Below are 18,758 nucleotides of genomic sequence, written 5' to 3' on the forward strand. Positions count from 1 at the left end.
CAAACCCGAGCGCTTACCGCTACGCCACGACGCTGTATAAAATTATTAACCGTAGAGGGCATTTCACCGCAACGATTTATTTTAACTGTCGATTTTCTCGACAACGGCGGAGAAGTGCATCTTGGTGCTTTGCCACATTACACCTCTGGCCATGAGCTTTTATTATGCGCCGTATGAATCGAATCTGAATTTCACAATTGGCGGCCTCCCCTTGTCAGTCCGGCACACAGTTTTATTCTGCTAGGAAGTTTTATAGTCATTTACACCCTATGAAATCTGTAAGTGAGCATGAAGCAGAGCACTGCATCACTGTGAAAAATCCCATTCAGAGGGGGGGGGGGGGGGGGGGGGGGGGTTAAATGTAAATTGTACCACTTACTGTATATCTCCAAATTCAAGACAGGTACAAATACAAGTTGACAACACACAGCCCCCCCCCCCCCCCAACAAAAAAAAAGGTTTAACAGGGATTATAGAAAACCATGTATACACATATCAGGTTTATTTTGAAAACTTGCAAATAGTTACCTTATAATTAGTAAATGAAGGAGACATTAAAAGTACCAGTAAACAGAAAATAAAATCAGATAAAGACCTCCCTTGGTCAGATACAGATACACATAGTCCTCCTCACTGGAATGGTCAACAGAATCTGCAGTGTCACTGCCACTGTCATGGTTATCTTGCATTGCTTCTCATAGTAGATCATATTCTTTCTTATCTAATTCATTTTTTACACAGCACTTCTTAAAGCTGTTCACAACTGATGCTCCGGATGTCTGTGTCCAAGCAGTCTGGATCCATTCTGCAATTAGACATACTGAAGTCTTCATCAGTTTCCTTGTAAAGGTTAGGGTTTGTCCACCTTAAAGTAACCTTGTCCACCTTAAAGTAACCAATTGCTGTACAGCTGCTGCATGGGCTTTAAATGACTTGTTCACCACCACATCTAACACTAGTTGTTGCAAAGACACATCTCCTGGAATGACAACAAAATCTGTGTTTAATTTCAAGATTTCTGCATTCACTTCTGGTGTCAGATGCCCCTTGAAAGCATCAAGGATCGACCTCCCATGATTCTTTACAAGAGCACCTGGCTTCCTGCTTCAGATTGTGCGGAGCCAAACTATAATAAAGTCATAGGTTATTCATCTTTTTCTGTTGCAACGAAATATAACACCCGGTGGCAGCTTTGGCATAGTTTTATGACTGAGGAAGATCTAGGGTCACATTCTGTTCCATCAGCAGGTACACACAACATTGTAATGATTTGAAATTTCTCATTGCCTGCAGTGTGAATAAATACACTTTTCACACCTTTCTCTTCAACTGTTGTGCTGGATGGAGTGTCGAAGTAAACAGGAGTCTTGTCAGAGTTTCTGATTTTCCCTAAGATGGAAGTATGTTCCTGTCTCAGTTTTACAATGTGTCACTGATACTCTACCAATTTCTCCATAGACAATGCTGGAAAACACTGAGCAAGGAATGTCACAGCATTAAGTCCATTTCATCACATCGTCCTTGTACGCCATCCAGAGCTTGCTTTAAATTGGACACCATGTTCCCATGCTGATTCACATGCTTTATTTCATATGACATCGTGGGAAACTGCTATTTATTCTTTACATTCCTCATGTACAAATCCAACTACTTCCATTTCAATATTTTTGAAACATCCACTCTGCAGGCCACTGGATGTTTTCTTAGTTGACTTTGTATTTTTTTGATATCCTTTGTCCTTTCATCACCCCAAAACACTGGCTTCTGCAGCTCCACATCTCTTGGAAGCTGCAGAATTGTTTGTTGCTTCTGCATGTCAAATAATCATTATTTTGAAATTTGCATCACAATAAGACCTGCATCCTGTAAAAAAAACTAATGTGGAACCATGTTGGTCCACACTACATCCATTACTCACTTTCTACACAACTTAGAAGTGGGATCTCTGAATTCAAATGGCAACTGATAAAAAAAATTGAAAAGCACCAGTTTGCTTTTGTTCTACAATATTACTTTTATTGCTAACCGGTTTTCGGCTTACAAGGCCATCTTCAGACATTTACTGAGTATTATCACCAAAGAAGTTAAATGTTAGCAGACAACATTGGAAGAGAAGTAACACATCTAGACTGAAGTAGAAACATACAGTAAGTAACATCTTTGCAATGAAATAGTAAAAACTGAACAGTACATAAATAACAATAGAGTTGACAGGAAAACCTATAGCACAAAATAGGAATAGCATGCCTACATAACAGTTTCTATTAATAAACAAAACTAATAAAATAAGATAAAATTAGTACTAGACAAGGCTGCATCAAGAGATATGAAACATGGAGAGTGATACACAACCAATTAAAAAAGAAGAGACAGTTGTCAATGTAAATACAGAATACATAAGGAACTTAAGCAATATCAATAAGTTAAACAGAAATTAATAAATGCAGGAAAATGGAGGTGTTTGAGGAAACCTACAGTTTGAGAGTGTGGTGGTACTGCATTTTAACATTAACATTATAATCAAAGCAGTGGCTGTGTACCAGTTTTCATTAAATAAATGAGCAAAGTAAAATATGAACAGTATTTGATGAGACAACTACAAGGGGAGTTAAACATGGACAGTAATACAAGTACAAGTTAAAAGGAAACCCTTAACTATTGAAACTACAGCCTATGTGGAATACAAAGACAACTGCAACAAATAAAACAACTTAATGAATACACGAAAATGGGAATACGTAGGCGGAGAGAGTGTGGGAAGTAATGAACAACAAAGATGATTATATGAAGTTTAGGAGTGGGGAAGTGTTGAGTTGTGTCTGGTCATTTAGGATGAGATCTGGACTGTGAGCAAGATGTTTGTTAATTTCCAGGGCTTCCAGCAGGTTGAGTTTACGGCCTTTGTTTGCTAAGTGAAGTACATGGGACACTGGCTGGTAGTTGTGACCCTCACTCAGTACACGCTCAGCAAGTGCAGAGTCTGAATTCTGCAACCTCCAGCTGCGTTTATGTCCAGCCAGCCTAGTTGATATGTCTCTGCCTGACTGACCAATGTAAATTTGGCACAATCAGAACAGGTGATTTTGTATACCCCACTGTTGGCTAATAACTGGATCTTGTCTTTGCTATTAAAAACACACTGGGCTGTCATGTTCCTGACATAGTAGGAAACCCTATACTCGCAACCTTGTCTAGTACTAATTTTATCTTATTTTATTAGTTTTATTTATTAACAGAAACTGTTATGCAGGCATGCTATTCCTATTTTGTGCTAAAGGTTTTCCTGTCAACTACATTGTTATTTATGTACTGTTCAGTTTTTACTATTTCATTGCAAAAATGTTACTTACTGAAACTTCCTGGCAGATTAAAACTGTGTGCCAGACCGAGACTCGAACTCGGGACCTTTGCCTTTTGCGGGCAAGTGCTCTACAGACTGAGCTACATACTTACTGTATGTTTCTACTTCAGTCTAGATGTGTTACTTCTCTTCCAATGTTGTCTGCTAACATTTAACTTCTTTGGTGATAATACTCAGTAAATGTCTGAAGATGGCCTTGTAAGCGAAAACTGATTAACAATAAAAGTAATATTGTACAACAAAAGCAAACTGGTGCTTTTCATTTATTATAATGTTGTTCTACCAAGAACCAACGTAAGATTCTGTTAATATGGAAAAAATTGAGGCAACAAACACTTCTTGCTATTGTACAACCACCCTCAGAGGGCATGCATATGTTCTAGGTTAAAGTGGTAGGCACAGTTGAGAGTGAGTTACAGCTTCATGGAAGCTTGAGATTCTATTTGGTAAAGAAAGGAAAGAAACCTTACACATCATATGCAGTGAAAGAAAGATGATCCCCTACTTCTGGGGATAAAATTTCAGGAAAAAACCTCGTCTTGGATTCGGAGATATACAGTACTTTCTATAATGGTAAATATCTCTTAGTATCTATAATAATACATATGTACAGAAAGGAAAGTTACTGATTCAATTTAATCCAATAAAAACATTCTACTTATTTCCTGTTACAATAAATATACAATGGGAGAAAAATTAATAATTAACTGTGCCTAAAAGGAAAGACTCAAAATTAAGTTTGCTTCAAAGATAAACTGCCTCCCCAGATCCAAATAATGAAGAATTTGCCATGCCATAGTTGAGAGCTGCTTACAAAAGTAACACACAACAGAACAGCACACAAGTTAAAAAGGAAATAGACATATGACTACTTGCTATATTATAGCACACAGTCATTTTTTAAAACAGTATTAAACATCAGTTACAGCAAACCTGCTCAGGTTTTAATACCTTGAAAATCCATATCTCCTCTTCTTCCAATGTGAGTGACCATGCTGCCTTGGAAAAGTGCCAGGAATGCAGGTGGTTCATAGCCTTGTACCACACGAACTTGTGGACCACGTTCATGATCTAGCTCCACAGTTAGAAGAGCAGCAGCACCCTGTTCATTCAGTGATGCATCTTGTCCTTGCCAACAGAAATAAGCACACCTATCTCTGCCAGCAACTGAGTGACGAGAGGGCTGGCCACTGAGCTCTCTTCCTATGAAATAACACATAAGGATACTGGTTTGAGCTTATGCTTAAGAACAGATATATTCAATTGTGAACATAATTACCATTAGTAAAATGGTATCTCGCAGAAAACATATACAAAATAGAAACAACATTGATATTTACTCCTTGGAATCAATTACAAACCAGATTACTGCCATTTTAAACTTTACTGTTTAATTATTGCCTCAACAAATGGTAAATACAAGGGTGCTTCAAAAAGTAAGTAACATGTCCTCTGTGAGAAAGAGCTTATCCACAAAAAATCAGACAGACACAATAGGCTACTAAGGTAAGTACACATATTTCGTAGGCACAAGGTCAGCACAGTTGTCCAATATTTGTTCCATAGTTAAACAGTGTATTGAAACCAATATTAAAAGTCCAGCACTAGGTGTCTTTTAACAACAGCCTCCTGAAAGTCATAATTGGTTCTAAGGTGGCAACTGGCCAGGTGGTTCCTTAACATTCTGAAGAGATACAGATCACTTGGTGCAAGATATGGACTGAATGAAATGTGAACGAGAAGATATAGTTCATAGGAAACGTTAGACCAAATCACAGGTAATGCAGGCCATATGTGGTTGGGTATTGTCAGCCAACAACTTGACACCTTTCGAAAGCATCCCAGATATGGACTGAATGAAATGTGAATGAGAAGATATAGTTCATAGGAAACGTTAGACCAAATCACAGGTAATGCAGGCCATATGTGGTTGGGTATTGTCAGCCAACAACTTGACACCTTTCGAAAGCATCCCAGTCATTGTTTCTGAGCTGTCTTCTGCAGCCATTCCAGTACATCACAATAATTGGCAACACCTACTGTCTCTCCTTTGCTGAGGAAATCAACCAGCTGTACCATGTGTGTGTCCCTAAAGACTGGCCACAAATTTCTTTGCAATTTCTCTGGGTTTGAACTTATTAGATCTCCAAAATGTTGACGCACACACATTTTCATTCCTTGTGACAATACAGTGCAGAAAATGAAGCACCCTCTACCTGATATCAAATTATGTGCTGGACAGAAAACACAGTCCCTTCACTTTATTCTTGTCTGAGAGCTGTCACAAAGCCCAGTGAGAACATGTTTTCTGCTACTCCGCTGTGTTCTGTATTATACGCACTACTCATCAAAAGGAGATTTTGAGTTCATGTGAAATCTGCCTCTTACAAATGCAACAATCTGGCTTTAATCAGTCTCTTGCCAGCTGAGGTGGATGTGCTTGTCAGTCCTGATCTTTGCTCATTTTACACATCTGTTCTGCCTTTATCAAATTTCTGGCACAAAAACCATACTTGTTTTCATGGTATTACATTCACCCCATAAGCTTTTACAAGTTAGTGATAAATTGCAGCTGAATATATTTTCATTACATGGAACAATCTCATTACACTTTGCATTTCAATAGACCACCATGTATCCATCAATGGCTCAATTTTCAAACTATATTTTACAGTGTAATGGTACAGCTACCTGCATCTACCACAAGTGAATGGAACGTAAGGCAAACTTAATGTGTGGTACAATGGGAAGTACCCTCTGTCCTGCATTTCACACTAGATTGGAGAGTATGGTTGTAGATATAAAAGAAAGATACAACAAATAAGGCGTGATGATAGGGAGTAGGTGGGGGAGCAGTAACAGAGGAAGCCTTAGGTATTTTTTTATGTTAATATCAATATAATTCACATGTCATGAAGTACAATTTAATTCTGTTCTGGAAAGAAGAAGGAGGAATAAAAATAAAGAATGTATTGGCAAAAATGGGACAATGAACACAGTATCAAAGGTAAAGAACATAAATAGTTTCAGCACAATTGCTTCATTATCTGATACATACCTGTTACTGTAATGGAATACTGCCATCTAATGACATAACTGTCACCCATGTGAAATTGACCAAGTGATGACCGGGGCAACTCTGAGTGCTCATACTCTTGTATATGCCACACTGTCACTCCAAGTGTTGTAATTTCATAGTGTCGGCGCATCTACAAAATGTAAATTGTGTTCATAACTATAGCAACTCTGTGTGCATACATCTGCCACAAATTAAAGAAACCAACAGAGGAATCATTTAAAGAAAGTTACAATAGCAATTACTTTTAAACTTGCAGCAGCTTTTTAAGCCATGAATGACTGACTGTGGTATTTTCTCTCAAATATTTTGTTAAAATATTACTATCCCCAGTTTTTTAAGCTATATACACAATATGGGTCAATTATAGTGTCCTGTTTGACGGCACGAGTTTAAAATGCTATGGATGTAAGTGGCCTGTTATCAAATATTCCTGCATTTGTCTTAGTAACTGATGTAAACTACGCTGTTTATTCCAAATATGGTGCGATTTTCAAAGTTGTGGTAAGGCAGGAACCTAAGAGCACAGCTTAAATTACTGTGAGTGAATCAAGTAGCAATAGTATTTATCATCTTGGTTCTCATAAATATTTGGCCATTTATTTCCAAATGTGGCACAGTTGCTGGAGTGTATGTTAGCCATGAACCTGAGAGCACAAACTACATTGATGCAAGTGAAATGATCAGCTATCATTTTTAATAAATGTGGTTCTCACAAATATTTGGCTATTTTTTCCCAATGTGACACGATTACAGTGTGTGAGGTTAAGCAAGAACCTAAGAGGACAGCTGTATAGATCAATTCTAGTTCTCCATTCCACAGTTCATGTTTTTCTTTAAGTGTGTATTTTTTTATCATCATCATCATCATCATCATCATCAGCATCATTATTCTGGCCTCTGTACTCAGGCTATGTAGGTCAAGTGTAGTTGTCAATTCCAGCATTTCTTATTAATCATGTTTTTGCAGTAGCACAGAGAGCAATATGAAAAATTTAAATCCTTAATGACATACTGATTAACACCCAATAAAAAAATCAAATGTGAGGGGAGGGGCAGGGGACACTGAACGTGGAACTGACAGTTAGAATTTACCTACATAGCTTAACTACAAATAGTGATACCAAACTTTAAAATCCAAAAAGAAAGAACTTACCCAGACCTACTGAAAAATGCAAAAAACAACAAGCCTCAGAATCAACCATTAGAACTGATCTATATAAGTCAATTCTAGTTACTGATTGCAAGGTTTGTTGCTTCTCACATTTTTGTAGGTGCTGTGTGCACCAATTTTTTCTTAGGATTCTCATTTGTGGACCTACTGCCTGAACTATCGTGAAAAATAAAGAATCTTGTGATCAACATGTAGATTTGAGATATATATGTGGATTCTACTTGCTGATTCTAAGATATATTATAGTTGCAATATTTGTCTGCAGTTTTTTCTGTCAGCATTTCTATATCTTGGTGGTGTTCTCTATACTAAACTGAACAATAACAAACCTATGAATCAGTGACTACAATTGACATATATAGGTCAATTCTAATTGTGAATTCCAAGGTTTGTTATTTATTACCTTTCTGCAGTAGTACAGAGAGTGATACCATACATTAAACCTTTAACTGATCAGTAATCCAACCTAGTTAAAGTGACATATAACAACATAGTGGAATCAACAATTAGAGATGAGCACTTGTCAGGATTTCATTTAGACAATGAACTGACACCATTTAGTTCCAGTATGATGGACACAGATGAATTATGAGCAAAGCTGGAACAGACTGTAAATCATAATATGGAGAAGTATGTGCTTAGTAAATGGGTTCAAGATGGAAAAGACCCACCATGATTTAACAATTAAATTCAGAAAATGCTGAGAAAGCAAAGGCTGTCACACTCTTGGTTCAAAAGAGAATGTGCAATGACAACAGTAAAAGGTTAGTAGAGATTTGCGCACCTGTAAAAAGATTTATGTGCAAAGTGTACTACAGCTACCACTGTCATAGCTCAGCAATAGACCTGGCCAAGAACCCAAGAAAATTCTGGCCCTATGTAAAATCAATAGGCAGGTCGAACACTTCCTTCCAGTCACTTGTTGACCAGTCTGATGCAGAAGGAAAACTGAAGTTTTAAATTTTGTGCTTAATAAACGGTTCACACAGGAGAATCGTTCAAACGTATCATCGTTCGACCATAGCACAGAGTCCCATATGGATGACATAGCACAAAGCATCCATGGGCTAGAGACATAACTGAAAGAGTTGAAAACAAGGAAGTTGTCAGTTCCAGATGACATCCCAATTCAGTTTTACAAATAGTACTCTACAGCACTGAGCCTTTACTGAACTTGAATTTGTTCCATACCTATCAGTCTGCACAAAATACAAAATCCCGAGTGACTGGGAGAAAGCACAGATGGATCCTGTATGTAAGAAGAGTAACAGAATGGATCTGCAAAGTTACAGATGAATATCCTCAACATTGGTTTGCTGCAGAATTCTTGAATATAATTTCAGTTTGAATACTAATAAATTTCCTTGAGACCAAAAAGCTACTGTCCATGAATCAGTATGGTTTTAGAATGCATCGCACATGCAAAACTCAGCTTGCCCTTATCTCACATGACATACTGAAAATTATGGATGAAGGACTAGATGCACATTCCATATTTCTAGATATCTGAAAATCATTTGAAGCAGACCCCACTGCAGACTGTTAATAAAGGAACAAGCTTACAGGACAGGTTTCCAGACATTCGAGTGGCTCAAATACCTCTTAAGAAACAAAACCCAGTACACTATCCTTGTCATTGATGAGTGTTCATCTGAGACAAGGGAATCATCTGAAGCACCCCAGAGAAGTATGATACAACTACTACTATTCTCTACGCACATAAATGATTTGGCGAACCGGGTAGGCAGCAATCTGCAGCTGTTTGCTGATGACACTGTGGTGTAAGGGAAGATGTAGTCTCTCCCTGACTGTAGGAGGATATGACGTATACATAATTTACAGTTGGTGTGATTAATGGCGAGTAGCTCTACATTTAGAAAAAATTAAGTTAATATAGGTGAAAGGAAAAAGGAAAAACAAATCCACAATGTTCAAATAAAGCATTAGTAGTGTCCTGTTTGGCACAGTCATTTCATTTAAATATCTGTGTGTAATGTTGTAAAGCGATATGAAATGAATCATGCTTGTGAATATTGTGGTATGGAAAATGAGTGGTTGACTTCAGTTTATTGGGAGAATTTTGGGGAACTGTGGTTCATCTGTAAACGAGATCACGTATAGGTGCTAGTATTAACTATTGTTGAATACAGATCAAGTGTTTGGGATCCACACAAGATCATATTAAAGGAAGACATTGAAACAATTGAGGTGTGGGCTGCTATATTTGTTTACAGTAGGTTCAAACAACAAGCAACTATTATGGATAAGCTTCAGGAACTCAAATGGGAAGGCAGCTTCTTTTTGAGTAAAACCATTGTAAAAATTTAGAGAACCAGCATTTGAAGCTGACTGCAGAATTATTTTAGCACCACCAAGATGCATTTTGCGCAAGGACCATGAAGATAAGAAATGAGAAAATAAGGCTCATACAGAGGCATACAGACAGTCATTTTTCCCTTGGTCTATTTGTCAGTGGAATGGGAAAGGGAATGACTAGCAGTGGTACAGGGCACCCTCCACCATACACTGTACAGTGGCTTAGGTCTAGATGTAGATGTAGTGTGATACCACATATGAAAATCCTCAAAGAAAGCAACAAAAATAGTACATAAAGTAACAATAAATATAGGAAACTTGCAAGAAAACATTGCACACGCCTACTGCTAAAAATACTGAACCTTGGAAATGGTAACAACAACTGACCTAATATAGCTCAATCCTAGTTACCGATTCCAAAATTTGTTATTTATTCATGAATTTTCTGTTTTGCTCTCTCCTTGTTTCCTGTTTATGTTTTTTCTAAGTTTCCTGTTTGTTACTATTTATTTCATTTGGCATTGTTGTGTTAGATTTGAGTTTGTTCCCACCCAGAACCCCCTCTTTCGTACAGTAGTCCCCTTAGATTCAGTATTTATTATTAAGAATTACCACTATTCCACAATATTACGAGTTTACTATTGGTGATATTGTAGTGGTCTTTAAAAGTCACCTGTGGTTCTTTCACTTACTTGCATAAACTGTGATGATATTTATTTCACGCATGTTTATTCCCTTTTTTCTGTTGCTACCTTCTTTTTAGTTACTTCAATTTGTTTGGGATATAATCTTTGGATAGTGAGCTCATTACTAAACTGGAGAGACTGCTCCACAAAACCAAATTGTGGTGCTATACGTCACAGTGACTATGTTAGGTTGGTGCAAGATGTCTAATAGTTCTACCTAAAAGAAGAAATGAAATTACTGTTTACTGATATTATACAGTGGTGTATAGTTTTAGTTTATAATGCAATGAAAGAATCACTCAAAAATTGCAAGCACAAGCAGTACTAGCAACCCCAAATGCCCATAACCTGTATGGCGGATTCACCAAACATCGGCTAGTTATGGTGAGCAGTGTCTCCAGTTGATCACTGAGCCTGTTAATGGCTATGTAATTAATCATGTGAACTGTAATTGTATTTTATTGTACATATGTATATAACACATCATCATCATCATTATTTTCTGTGCTACATTTCTTTGTTTTCAAGTAAGTCTTGATACCTTCAGATATCACCTTAATGTAGCATCTCTGTCTTATGTATGATGTCAATGGTCAAAGCCGACGGATGGAATTGGATACTAGAATTTATCCCACAATATTATGCAGAAAATGGGGAAACTTTCAATATTCACCATACTCTCACTCACAATTATGCTGAATTTCTAATTCAAATTCTTTTTGAATGGTCTGTTGGGCCAAGATATGGGTACTGTATGAATTTTTGGCAATATGATTTATTGTCATCTTCAGATAACTCCTGATGAATAATGAGCTGAACTGCTCAAGTTCAACATTAATTTGCAGTCATCTCAAGACTGTAGAATATATAGTTGCTAAAAAATAAAACACTGTCCACTGTAGGCTGTGAATTTACCTTATTTGCTGAGCTATTAGCTAATTTAGACTAAGGCAATATTATCAACAACAGAAGAGTGAAATATGTAACTTGTGTAACAGTCTAAAGATCTTAAAAACATAATAAATATCAAAGTCTTGATTTTGGCTTAAGATATCGCCTATTACTTACATGTACAGTAACATTATGTACCATGTTGCAAGGCATGTGACAAGTAATTTTGTCAGTCCACATGCAAAGCCTCACTTCACTGTTAGCATGTACTATACCAAATACTGTACAATAAGTGGAAGGTCCACATACAGTGTAAATTTAGGATGAAGATAGCACCCATTCACTTCAGAACCACACTATATCATGTGCAAACTTCAAGTAATACCTTGGTTACATTAACACACAGACTGAAGTCTTAATTAGCTGTTTTGATTTATGCCAAAGATATAGTCAAACAGCTTTTCAGATTTTGTGTCTACTGTAAACATATTATGATGCCATACCATTAACTGGTTTATCTCTTGTTGGACTCGGAGACCAAATTTGCCACTGACTTCTTGAAGAAAAAACAAAAACTGTTGGTGACAGTTTTCCAGAAACTGGGCAGTGTACGCTCCCAAGTATGAAACAGCTATCGTGATGGAGGACCCAGGTGGCAAGTAGAGAACCAACTCGACATAAATGTAAAATTATCGATTTGTGGGTGTTCGATCATTTTACAGATGCTAGAAACAATGGACATGGTGGTTTCTACATGATTATTGTGGCATAGGCAATGGCTGCTACAGTCTCACTGCTGTTGGAAAGTCATGAATACAAAGCCGTAAACATCGGGTGCGATTTTTTCAAGGGGAAACAGAATTTGGCAACAATATGTCGCCAAATACATCCCAAATTTGCTATTAGTATGGATCAAACAGAACGTATCAAATCTCTAGTAAGAGAATGTTATTGTTTTGAAGTGATACAGTTACAGGAATAGCTGTCAGCCAAATGAAACAAAGAAATCTATTATCAGTTTTGGGACCTTACATAAAAATAGGGCCACTTATGTACATTACTTACTCATGGGGTGGGAAAAGCTATCCCTCCTTATACAATGGCCTTGTTATTGATGAAATCTGAAGATCAACAAGTTCATTAAAAGTTATGATATATACTTTTACTGACAGATGAAGCAGTACAGTCACATCCATTACAAAAGTGCCCTATTCTCATCGCACTGCAAATGGAAATTTCAAGTAGAAGCGATGTAACTAATAAAATTCATGCTAAAGTCCATAATCAATTACAGGCTCCAGCTTTCGTGAAAATACTTGATACACCTGGTTTGCAATGGAGTTTTCAAAGGATTGAGAGGCACTTAACAGTGTTAACGTTGTTGCTTTTGCTAATGATATTGACACTAAAAATGTGACTGTGGCGTATGTGCCTTCACATTTTCCTTGAGGTGCTATGAATTTTTACATTTTGCATTTTCAGTTACTGTTTATTATCTAAAATTTGCGATGATGTTGTATTTCTCAGTGACACATACTTCCGCAGAGGGAGTGGCGGTAAAAAAGTAAAAGGAAGAAAAAAAGGAGAAGAAGGAAGGGGAGGAGGAAGAGGAAGGGGAGGAGGAAGAAGAAGAAAAGCATACAACTGGATCTGAGCATGGAGTACAGAAATTTGAAACTGTAATCTTGGTCACTACACTACCACCTCACTAGGTTTAATGTTGTGCATGCAAACTGATGAAGTAGCATCAAAATTTCGTAATTTTCTTGGAAATTACTAAAACAAAATAAATGTCCCTTTATTTTCACCCTTGACTGTGTGAAGTGAGCAACCTATGGTGGTTTCCCCTCATCAGCTGCATTTTCTGATGAAATTGCAGGGTGCAACGTGTTTTATGTGCAGGTTGGAAGCAATGCGTGTTTCCAGTTCGGTAGCATGAATTTAGAATTACGTGAAGGTAATCTGACTGCTACAAAGATGATGGTGGTATAAAACTGATGACTTATTTATTCTCACCTTCCATGTTAAGATGAAACTGTTGAGTCTTGTCTTATCTATTTCGTTAGTGTCAAGGCAAAAGGTGTCGATCTGCGTTCGACTACAAATTTTTCGAATAATGGCATAATTCATCATTTGCTGGGACTGCAGGCTACTTTGCAGTGGGACTGTGGTAACAACAGTACCAGGTGGGGTACACTTCCCATGGGAGGTCAATACTCCACAACATGAGTTATGAAAGTAAGTGTCTGAAACAACTCTGATAGATCTTCAGTGACACTTAAGTAGTGTTTGTTAACTAGATAGGGGCGATTTCAAAAAGGAAATACTTATGAAAGCAATAATTTAGGTTTGATCTCCAAAATTTAATTTATTTCATCAATGTCACTTCATTTAAATTCATTTCTTACCAGTGTTCAACTCTTCCAAATTATCCCTTGGTGATGTAAAGAGTGAGGTGTCTAGTCTCCTTGTCTGTTTGTCCTTTTGGTTTTGCCCTATTCATGTGACTTTCAACTTGTTTAGTTAAGCAAAATCTGATGAGAAACTATGTCAGGAGACAAGTTGATGTGCGTGCATGATGTATCTTAAAATCTGTGTTATGTCTTTCCATTAGTCTCTGAGAGGAAATGAAATTACAATTAGCGTTGTCCACTGAATCAGACTCGACTCCAAGTTCTGTAATATTTAACATAGCAGTCTATTTTAACAATTATGCTTCAATAATTCTCATATGAATGTTGTGACAGCCTAGAGCTGTCATCAGTATGAAGTAACCGGGAAACAAACTTTGAGCAAAATGCCCCAGTTGTGAGGCACTGCACAGAAATTTCGTACCACACTCACTTAGGGTAACTTCTCATTACTTTGGTTCCTCTCTGTTTTAAACTGGTTGAAAATTGGAAAGTTAATTTCTCAGGTATTTTTCGCTTTTACTGACAAAGCATCACCAACAGTTACATTGTAATCATTATGAGTAAATGATATTTTTCATCCCTTTGGTTAAATAGAATAACAGTCTTGCAAAGAGTGACATATTTGAGACATTACTGTTGGCACTTTTTATTCCTTGTTTCAGATTCTCATCACAACTGCTTCTCCTTTCATGATACCAGAAGTTGGAATTGAAGTTGTACCACAGTCATTCACTTGTTTAGTTTTCTTTGCGGCTTTTGAGTTTTATTTTTCAGTCATTGCAAAACATTTCCTTGCACAGTTTGCTTTTCTGATCTGAGACTATATATTACTCACAACTTACGAAATTTGTTTCTAAATGTTAGCATTTTTTTCCATCAGTGTTATGCTATCTTTCCATTTGTGTTACTATGTGTTAGAGTTGCTGCGAATGAAAGCATTCATAAGGAAAACCATTTTCAAGTACAGAACATCAAAAAGAATGTAATTTACTCATTTTAATAATGTCTGGTGATGCTAAAAAAAGCAAATAATTTTTCTGATGAATGAATCTTTTAGTTTCCAGTTCAGTTAAGGCAGAAAACCACAAAGTAGGTACTATAGTTACTGAAGAGGAGGAAACTATCCCCCCCCCCCCCCCACACACACACACACACACGCACACACCACGAAGGAATCATCTGAATGGGACAGAAACTGATAGATTTGATGTACATGTACAGAAAAAAATGACTACCATTTCAGAAAAATTGGATGATTTATTCAAGAGAAAGAGTTTCACAAATTGAGCAAGTCAATAACACGTTGGTCCATATGTAGCCTTTATGCAAGCAATTATTCGGCTTGGCATTGACGGAGTTGTTGAATTCCTCCTGATGGATGTTGTGCCACACACTGTTCAGCTGCAGAGTTGAATAGTCAAAATCCCGAGATGGATGGAGGGCCCTGCCCTATAATGCTCCAAACATTCTCAATTGCTGAGATATCCAGAGGCCTTGTTGGACAAGGTAGGGTTTGGTAAGCAGTAAGACAAGCAGTAGAAGAAACTCTTGCCATGTATGGACAGGGATTATCTTTCTGAAATGTAAGCCCAGGATGGCTTGCCATAAAGTACAATAAAACATAACACAGAATATCATCAATGTACTGGTGTGCTGTAAGGGTGTTATAGATGAACCTAAGGGGTCCTGCTATGAAATGAAATGGCATCCAAGACCATTACTCCTTGTTGTCAGACCGTATGGTGAGTGACAGTCAAGTTGATATCCCACCACTGTCTAAGACCACTGTCACTAGTCATCACAGATCAGTTTAACATAAGTTTTTTTTTTTTTTTTACACAAAACAATTTTTTTTTTTCAGTTACTACTTCATATTGAAAAATTCATTTATTGAGTAGAAATACTTGTCATTCAGATATTCTTTTAATTTGTTTTTAAATGTTGGTTGGCTATCTGTCAGGCTTCTAATGCTATTTGGCAAATGACCAAAGATTTTTGTCGTAGCATAATTCACCCACTTCTGTTCCAAAGTCAGATTTAACCCAGAATAGTGTTGTAGCTATGCAATCACTGTTATTTTTGAACTGGGGTGGGTTATCAATAACAAATTTTGTAAGTGAACATATTTATTGTGAAGGACTGTGAATATCCTGAGTTCCTTAAATAAATGTCTGCAAGGTGATATTGGGTGGGCTCCAGCTATTATTCTGATTACACAGTTTTGTGCAATGAATAGTTTTTCTCTTAATGATGAACTGATGAACTACCCCAAAATATGATGCCATATGAAAGCAGTGAATAAAAATAGGCATAGTACACTAATTTACTGATATGTTTATCGCTAAATTTTGCAATAACCCTAATGGCATAAGTAGCTGAACCTAATCGTTTCAGCAGATAATCAATGTGTTTCTTCCAATTCAATTTCTCATCAATGCACACATCCAGAAAGTTTGAATATTCTGCCTTAGCAACAGACTTCTGTTCATAGTGTATATTTAACAATGGTGTTATGCTGTTTACTGTAAACAATTGTATATAGTGTGTTTTCTCAAAATTTAGTGAGAATCCACTTACAGAGAACCACTAAATAATTTTCTGAAAGACATCACTTACAATTTCCTCTGCTGATTCTTGTCTGTTGGGTGTGATTACTATACTTGTATCATCAGCAAAAAGAACTAGCTTTCTACCTTCATGAACACAGAGTGGCAAGTCATTAACATATATTAGGAACAAGAACAGACCCAATACTGAACCATGTGGAACACCATTCTTGATACCTCCCATTTAGAGGACTCTGCTGATTTTTGCAGACTATCTGTAGTGTTAATTTCAACCTTCTGCATTCTTCCAGTTAAATATGAATCAAACCATTTGTGCACTGTCCCTCTCATACCACAATACTTAAGCTTATCTAGAAGAATTTCATGATTCACACAACCAAAAGCCTTTGAGATCACAAAATATCCCAATGGGTGGTGTTCAGTTATTCAGTGCATTTAATATTTGAGCAGTGAAAGCATATATACGATTTTAGAACTTTATTTAATTGTGTACTAAACAAAAAGGCACAGACTGTCCACGATGGCGAGAACATCATGCCATCATTGTCAAATCTTCTCTGTGCATTTTTATAAAAACTAATGTTTGAAACTGATGTATGTTAATCGTATCAGTTCACAAAATGTCTTGAACATTTAATAACCTCTGTATATGATATCAATGTGTTAAAAATAAAAGTGTGTTGATTTAAATGTGTTGTGACTACACTGAAAGTTTGTGGTTGATATTAACTGAACAAAAGGACTTTCATTTTAAGGGCCACTTTGAAAGTTTTTGGTGAGTAAGTTATTTTGGAAATATTAGGCATCTTGGAATGAAAACTGGAAGTTTCACCTTTTGAGAAGAAGTGTCTGAATTAGGATTTTGGGAAATTAGGAAGAGTGAAAACTTAATTTCTTTAAAGTGGCTTACATTGACAGTCTATTGAAATAGCTTCGTTTAATTGCTCGAGTTGAAATTTGATTTTGATTGTAACTTCAGAGTTAATATCAGAACAATATATTTATGTGAACTTTATCTCAAGTATTAGAATCTGTGCTGCTTTTTCAATAGCAGTTTCAGATCAGATACAGGTTCAACATTCAAATGAACGAAATAACTTTGAACAATAACGCATCTCACATGCTTATCAAATGTATTAATTGAAATCTTGATAGGAAAACAGTTAAAAGTGATATACTTAAATAATTAAGAGACAGAGCACTCAAATAGTATCTGTGGTTGATTTAATTCAGCAACGTGATGTGTCATTGTTTTGCTGAAACAGCTAAAACAACTCTTGCACTACAGCAATGATATACATGAAAGTTTAGAAGCATTTCCTTCTTGAGCTGGCAGACTAAACATGATCCTGCTCTATATATGAAGAAATAGGAATCCATTTTCCATTGAGAAGGATACAAAATATAAAATAAATACAGAGAAATATTTGTGTGACATGTTGTCCTGCTGATTAACATGGTCATTTATATCAATGTAAGCAGCGATCTGACAAATGTCACTTAATTTCTAACACATCCAAAGGCTTTATTATATCCCAGAGAAACTGGCTTAACTCCATGAGTTAATAACACAGGAAATCATTTAACTATCCATATCACGCAAGTGAGAAAGTACACAGCTGATGGCATACATCATCGCAACTAATATTGGGATACGTCACCTCAACTGCTATATTTCCACATTTCCATGAAAGTCCTGTAATGCTACTTTTGTATGACTGCAAACTGAACACAGACATAGACCGTCTTGAGACCGAAAGTGCATAGTGTCTTGTTAATTCGTGACAATTTGGGATACTTTGTTTTATTACAAAAGAGACAAGAAAATTTTTTTAATGTTATGATAAGTTGTAATTCTATTTTTTGTTAGTACAGTTTACACTAAACAGCCTTTTTTCATTAGTGTATAGAACATGACAGATTAACAGAAGTGATAAATTAATCATTAGCAATATAGTCTACAGCAAGATGTAAAAGTGTCTGACAATGCTTCAATAGATTTTCGACTTGACATCTGCAGACTGTACATTGGTAGCACTTGGTCTCCTTGCACGTCATGCTGTGTGATGGACTGTTAAGCAGTACATTTCAATGTAATGGAAAGGCGAGAGGTCTCATGAATTTCGTCACCAACTATACCACACTTGTACCTATACAACTGCCTTCCAGTTCTCACACAAGAACCACTAACAACTTTAAACACAATAATGGACACTTGAAAGAGAATCAATTTTATTCCTTAAATAAATATTTTGATTACTGGAAGAGAGAAT

At 36.5% G+C, this 18,758-nt stretch overlaps 1 protein-coding gene across 1 annotated transcript in view; it reads right to left on the reverse strand.

Moving 5' to 3' along the window:
- LOC126475002 (supervillin) overlaps window positions 1-18,758 on the reverse strand; it is a 579,202-nt gene that overhangs the window by 38,666 nt on the left and 521,778 nt on the right. The window contains exons 22-23 of the mRNA XM_050102541.1: window positions 6,420-6,570; window positions 4,313-4,564 (exon numbers count right to left, since the gene is read on the reverse strand). Coding sequence (XP_049958498.1) covers window positions 4,313-4,564; window positions 6,420-6,570 — 403 coding nt within the window. The remainder of the gene's footprint in view (window positions 1-4,312; window positions 4,565-6,419; window positions 6,571-18,758) is intronic.

This window comes from Schistocerca serialis, chromosome 4 (genome assembly GCF_023864345.2).
Source record: "Schistocerca serialis cubense isolate TAMUIC-IGC-003099 chromosome 4, iqSchSeri2.2, whole genome shotgun sequence".
Lineage (NCBI taxonomy): Eukaryota > Metazoa > Arthropoda > Insecta > Orthoptera > Acrididae > Schistocerca > Schistocerca serialis.